The sequence below is a fragment of the Mesitornis unicolor genome, unplaced genomic scaffold, assembly GCF_000695765.1.
Source record: "Mesitornis unicolor isolate BGI_N332 unplaced genomic scaffold, ASM69576v1 scaffold38623, whole genome shotgun sequence".
NCBI classification, from domain to species: domain Eukaryota; kingdom Metazoa; phylum Chordata; class Aves; order Mesitornithiformes; family Mesitornithidae; genus Mesitornis; species Mesitornis unicolor.
In genome coordinates this window covers 1-6,228 of record NW_010174655.1, presented here as the reverse complement: position 1 = coordinate 6,228, position 6,228 = coordinate 1, and the positions used below count along the sequence as shown (strand labels likewise).

The 6,228-nt window shown below is 57.0% G+C and overlaps 1 protein-coding gene across 1 annotated transcript; it reads left to right on the top strand.

Annotated features, from left to right (window-relative positions):
* Positions 1-231: 231 nt before the first annotated feature.
* On the top strand, positions 232-3,846 carry R3HDML (R3H domain containing-like). Its single transcript, XM_010181122.1, has 5 exons — positions 232-492; positions 1,829-1,947; positions 2,237-2,369; positions 3,502-3,617; positions 3,714-3,846. Exons 1-5 carry the CDS (start codon positions 232-234, stop codon positions 3,844-3,846), a joined length of 762 nt encoding a protein of 253 aa, XP_010179424.1.
* Positions 3,847-6,228: the final 2,382 nt, after the last annotated feature.

The window sequence follows — 6,228 nt, the reverse complement described above, 5'->3', positions numbered from 1 at the left end:
AAGAGATTAATTTTTTTAAAGTCATTATTAAAAGAAAAAACCTAAAACTATAAAAAGGGAAATTAATTTCCATCTTTTTTGGGGAATTGGTGTTTGCAAACCTGAGCGGTGCCTGTGTTGCTTCTCTCCTAGATCCACACACCAGCAGCAGGGACCAGTGATCCACCCTGTCTTTACTTAATTCTGTGCGGGAGCAGAAAGTCACTGATCGACCCCACTGGCCGGGCTAGCATGACTGTGCTCAACTTGCACCTGTACCTCACCGCCTTGGGCTTCTGGATGACACATCAGGGCAGCTCCTTCCTGCTGCCCAATGCCACCGAGGTCCTGTCTCCCTCCGGGGACAGAGCTGTGGGCCTGCTGTGGGGCGTGGGGGTTCCCCGGGGCCGTCGGAAGCGATACCTCTCCCACGGTGACATGAGCATGATTTTGGACTATCACAACCAAGTGCGGGCAGAGGTGTCTCCCCCCGCTGCCAACATGGAGTATATGGTGAGTCGGACTCCGGCAGGGTGGTTTTGGGTCCACTGCTCTTGGCTGCTGCAGTGGGGTCGAGGGGCTCACTCATGATGTGGGTACCCAGCCTGGTAGGGACGGGGTACCCACACATTGGGATGTCACGGTGCTGCCCCTGGTTTGCAGCTGAATGCTTGCCCTGGGGGACGTTTCATGTCCCTGCTGCAGGGCAGACCCATGCAGCCTCTGTGCGCAAGGGATAGAGTCCCAGCGGGGTGACACCACTGGTCCTGTGCCTGGGACAGCAGCTTGCCGGCTGCGGGATGGCAGGATCTATCCAGCCGAGCTGCAGTAGGGGAAGGGAAGTGGCTACAAGCATGAAAAACTCGGGTTCCAACCAAAAGCCCAGGAGGGAGCCTCTCCCACTCCACCCAGGAGGGGCTGCCCTGTTCCAAGCTCCAGGGTCCCTTGAGAGCGTGCCCAGGGATGCCAGCCCCTAGGAAAAGAAACATGCAGGAGTGGCTCAGAGAGCAGCTGCACAGCCACACGAGGTTGGGCACCTTCTCTGCACCAAGACCACCCTGGGCAGAGCTTTCCTCAGGTTGCTTCCTCTCTGTCTGGAGCTCCTAACCCATCCCTAAAGGGAGGAGAAATGGGGAGCTACCAAGAGGAGGGATTTTCAGCCGGCAGAAAGTGGGACTCTTGGGGCAGGAGATGCCATGTACTGCTTTGCTCCCAGGGAAGGGAGCTCCGATGGAGCAGCTGAGTGGTCCCTGAATGCTGGTTTGGGAGAGACAGGCAGCTGCCTCACTTGCTGGGTACCAGAGCAGGTCAGACATGCCCGGGAGCATCCTGCGCTGCTTCTTACTTGGCCTAAATTCCTGCCTTCCAAAATAACTCTTCCAGGCATCTCCCCAGTGCAGTTCAGGATGGGTGAGGAACCTTTAAATAATGCATGAAGGAAGTAGCTGTCCTCACCAGTCAGTCTGCGGCCAGGGCTGGGGATGGTTGTGAGCAGCAGCAGCAGCAGCAGCGCAGGGCTGTGGGGTTTCATCCTTCTGCAGAAGGAGCTCATTCCCAGAGGGAATCACACACACACAGGGCTTGCACTGCATCAGGACACCCATACTCTGCCTGGGCAGCAGGCATTGAACATGCCCAGGAGCTGTGGTGGGCAGCTGGGGTGGTTCATTGCTCCTGGACACACTACCATGCTTCCCCTGGGCTTTTTCCAGCCTGACGTGTGAGTCATGTTTTTTGGACATCCATGGGTGCTCAGAAAGTGCCCTGAACCCAAAGGGGTGGGTTTCTCCTCTTCCTTCCTCTGGGCAGCCAGAATCCCTGCCTGCCTTTTTCCTTTTCTCCTGGCCAGGTGTGGGATGAGCGGCTGGCCAGGGCAGCGGAGGCCTGGGCTGCGCACTGCCTGTGGGACCACGGGCCCCCCCAGCTGATGAAATACATGGGGCAGAACCTCTCCATCCACTCAGGCAGGTAAGTTTCCTGTGGGTAGAGCTGGCTCCTTGGGGACCCCCTGTACTCCACGATGCTGGAGGAGGAGGAGGAGCAGCAGCAGCCCCTCAGTCAAGAGAGGTGTCTCTCAGGTGTCTCCAGTGAGGGCCAGGTCTTCTGGCCTTGGGCACAAGTGGCCTTGGCACAAGGACGTCATTGCCCTGTTCCAGCCTGCTTCTCTCCTCACTTCCCTCAACATGGAGCTTTCCTCCCACTCCTCCCCCTTGCCCATGACCTCTGAGGCCCACCTTACACATGGTACCTTTTGCAGGTATCGCTCCATTGTGGACATGGTGAAGTCATGGCACCAGGAGAAGCAGCACTACTCCTTCCCCCATCCCCATGAGTGCAACCCTCGCTGCCCCTCCAAATGCAGCAGCTCTGTCTGCAGCCACTACACGCAGGTGAGCACCACAGCCCCCTGCATCCTTCCTTAACTCCCCACAGCCCCCTGGTACACAGCTACAAACTGGAGGGCAGCTCAGAGCACGTTGGGCTGCCGCAGTGCCCGGTGCAGCCAGCAGCCACTCTCCCTGGCCCTTCTCTCCATGCTGCCAGGATCTGATCCCAGAGGCAGCTGCCTCCTTCAAATCAGGCAGTGGGGCTGACAGAGGGGGGCAGGCAGCCAGCAGCGATGCTCTCCCACCCTGGTCCCTTGCAGGAATTGTGCTGCTTGCATGGAGGTCCCAGGGGCTTCCAGCCCACTGAAGCAAAGCTGGGACCTTCTAGCCAGCTGGATAGGAGGTTTTCACTTTTTCTAAAGTTGTTTTTTTCCCCCCTGCTTTGATCTTTTTCTCCTCTTCTTGCACCTCAAAGAGGGTGAAGTGAAAAAAAAATCCCCTTTGTGCTTTTGCCAAATGTGAATCCTCTCCTCTGTGATGGAGTGGCTTTATAGCACCCAGCTGTGCTCAGCTCCCCAGGAGTGCAGCTGCTTCATCCCCTGGCACATCCACCATCACCCTGGCTGGCACAAGGTGGAAAACCTCCCTCAGCTACCTGCCTAGTGATAAAACTGTGCCAACCCCTAGTTACTTCCTCTGCATGGTTCCAAGCTTTCCTAGAGCATCTGCATCCCCGTAGGGATGCTTGGGGATGCTCCAGGTTGCAGATGGGCAAAATACATTTTTTTAAGGAAGAATTTCAGCCTGGAGAGGCTTTAGGAGAAGATGCTGGTTCTGTTTCACCTGCCTGTGTGCAGGGTAACCTGCCAGTGATGATTCAGGGTGAGGTTTGGGAACTGATTTGGGTTAAGTCAGAGAAGTGACCCAGACTTTGCTGCTCATTTAAGTGAGCTTGGCAAGGCAGCCCCTTGCAGGGCAGCACAGGCTGCAGGCAGAAGAGGAACAGTGAGAAATCACCTCTGGTGACAAACCCCTGCCCATGATGGGCACAGCAACTAGCCTGAGCAACTTGGGTGGGCAAATTGGGATGCAGTTCGCTGGTGGGATGGAGCCCTGTGCTGGGTACCCAGGATGATCGGCTGTGGGACGCCTGGGTGGGCGGTCACCAACAGCGCTGTCTTCTGTTCCGACGCAGATGGTGTGGGCATCCTCCAGCCGCCTGGGCTGCGCCCTCAGTGCCTGCACCAACGTGCGGGTTTGGGGCAGCACATGGCGACATGCTGTCCTCCTCGTCTGCAACTACGCCATCAAGTAAGTGCCCCCGCGCCATCCTCCTGCCTCGCCAGCTGCTCTGGTGTCAGTGGAGAGGCAATGGTACTCAGAGATTATGGTCTCTTCTCTTTTTAGGGGCAACTGGCTGGGAGAAGCACCGTACAAGGCGGGGCAGCCGTGCTCAGCCTGCCCCCCTGCCTACGGCGGAGGCTGCTCCAACAACATGTGCTTCACCGGACTCAAATCCAACCAAGTCAGCTGGTTCTAGGGCTGCAGCCCAGTGAGGAAGCCCCCAGGGGTGGAGATGGGGTGAACCAGAATTATTTATAACACTGTGTGTCCCCCCAGCTGCTTTGGCTGTCTCTCAGCCCCCTCCCTGCACCATGTTAGGTGGCTCACAGCAGCCCTGCTTCCCAACCTGCTTCACTCCAGAGCCACATAGAAAATGGCTTTTTTATCACACTTCCTCCGACCACTCTTGCATTGTCCAGCTGCTTCCCACGTTCGGGGAAATTGGGATTGTTCTGGTCCTCATTTCCCAAAATAGTGGTGGTTTGGAGGTGTGTGGAGGCTGGCATGGTCCATCAGGGGGCTTTCTCCACTGCCCACTGCCTGTGCTAAGGCAGTGGCCAGTGGTGTGAGTGAATACCAAGATGTTCCCCTCACAGCAGGTGTCTGGAGAAGTGAGGAACCCTGATCATGCCCCCCTGCTCCATGGCTGTCCCTCTGGCCATAGGGCCCCCAGCTCTGAGCCCCCCAATAAAGCAGCCTGGAGACCCCTGTGTTCATGTTGGTCCTCCCTCTCTCGCGACCCGGAGCCTCGGGGTAACACCGAGCTCTGCTTCTGGGGGTAAAGACCCAAGGAGTGCAGAAGCCCTCAGTGGGGCCACAGGCCATGGCCGCAGGAGTTGCCTGGGCGCTTTGCTCCATCGTGTGGGAGAAGCCAGCACTGCTGGGACACCTGGTGAGAATGATACTGGAGCCACAAGCCCCTTGTCCCCCCCAAGGCTGCCTCATGCCACCCCACTGCCCTGCATCACCCCCAGTGCTGCTGAGCACTCCATTCTCTGCATCCCCTCCCTTTCTAGGACTTCCCAGCACTCAGCAAGCTCAGGGGGTCCCCAGATTCGCAGTCTTTGGGTGTGAGCCCCCAGCTATGGATTCCCACACAGCAGCCCATTGCATTTCAGTAGTCCCCTCCCTGCTTGCCTTTCTGTCTGCTCCCTTGGGATGCCTTTTCCCAGCCAAAGGAGCAGATGTGCCTGATTTTCTCCCCTTGAGGCTGCAGGGTTTCAATAACTGGGATGCTAGGAGGTCCTGGGACTGGCAGAGAACCCTCGGTGCTTTCTCCAGCCTGGTCCCTTCCTGAGATGTACAGGAGAGGCGGAAGGCCCTGAACTGCCAGCCAGACAATTTTTACACTCTAGCTCTGGATCCCCCATATATTTGGGATAATTTCAGAAACTCATCTTGCACAGCCCCCTCCTCGCTTCAGCACAGTTCCCCGGGAGCAGGGACTGCTCCTGTCATGGAGCCGCCAGCAGCACAGGGTCTCTGCCTCAAGGTTGGGGACTGCATCTAGACATGATGACACCCTGGACCATGAGGTCACTGAGGCTTCTGGATGCGGTCCCAGAGGAAGCACAGATGTCCATGAGTGGCTGCAGCACCTTGTGGGTCCTCCCAATATGGGGAGCAGAGGGAGACAGGAAGGAACTGCAAACACCTGGCACCCTGGTCCCATGCTCACCCTGCATCCCACCGCGCATCCCTGCAGCTCCCTATCCCCAGGTGACCCCTCTGGTTTCGTACTGAGGAGACAAGGCCTGACCCATGGCCGGGGTGTTTCATCCCTTGTGCCTTGGCCAGGCTCTGCCCTGCCTATGCCAGCCTGTGCCAGCCCCCACAGCTCATCCCATGGCCCCTGCCCGCAGGCAGGCTCACCCAACCCAGGCAGGTGATGGCACCAAAACCAGCAGCACCCAGAGCACTGTAGAGCCAGATCTGGGCACCTCATCCCCCCTACGACTGGGGGTGAACCCCAGCCCAGCGGCTGCCCTGGCCTTGCCACCAGGTGGAAACGGGAGCCCCAAAAGAGTCCACTAAAAGCCATGTTTGAGTTTCTAGCTTGGCAGCAGTTACTATAGCTACAGCAACGGCACCTTGCAGATTGGTTTCCATAAGAGCTTGGTTACTATTTAACATCTCCACCCACATTAGCCCTGATTAAGCGAATCAATAAGATAACAGGAGAGGCAGGTTTCCTCGCCCTGCCCCTCCACACTCCCTCCTGCCTTCACCTAGTTCCTTAGTGAAAGACATTTTTATTTATTTATTTAGATTTCTTTTTATTCCTCCACTTCCTCTGGTTGTTGCCCCAAGTCCCCATAGCAGTAGCCGGCGAGACATGGTCAATGTAAGCACCCAGCTAAGCGCTAAGATGGAGGCTCCATATGGTGAGTACAGCGTTTCCATCGCCCGCGCTGCCGCCCTTGCTCACGGGAAGTGGGACTGGGAGCGGGCAGAGGCCCCCAGCCCTGCACCCTGGCTCCGCTGCGCTGCCTGGTCTCTGCCTGCTCAGGCACCTGCAAAAGGAGATGGAAGCAGAAAAATTAATTTTTATATTATCTATATATATGTATTTATATAT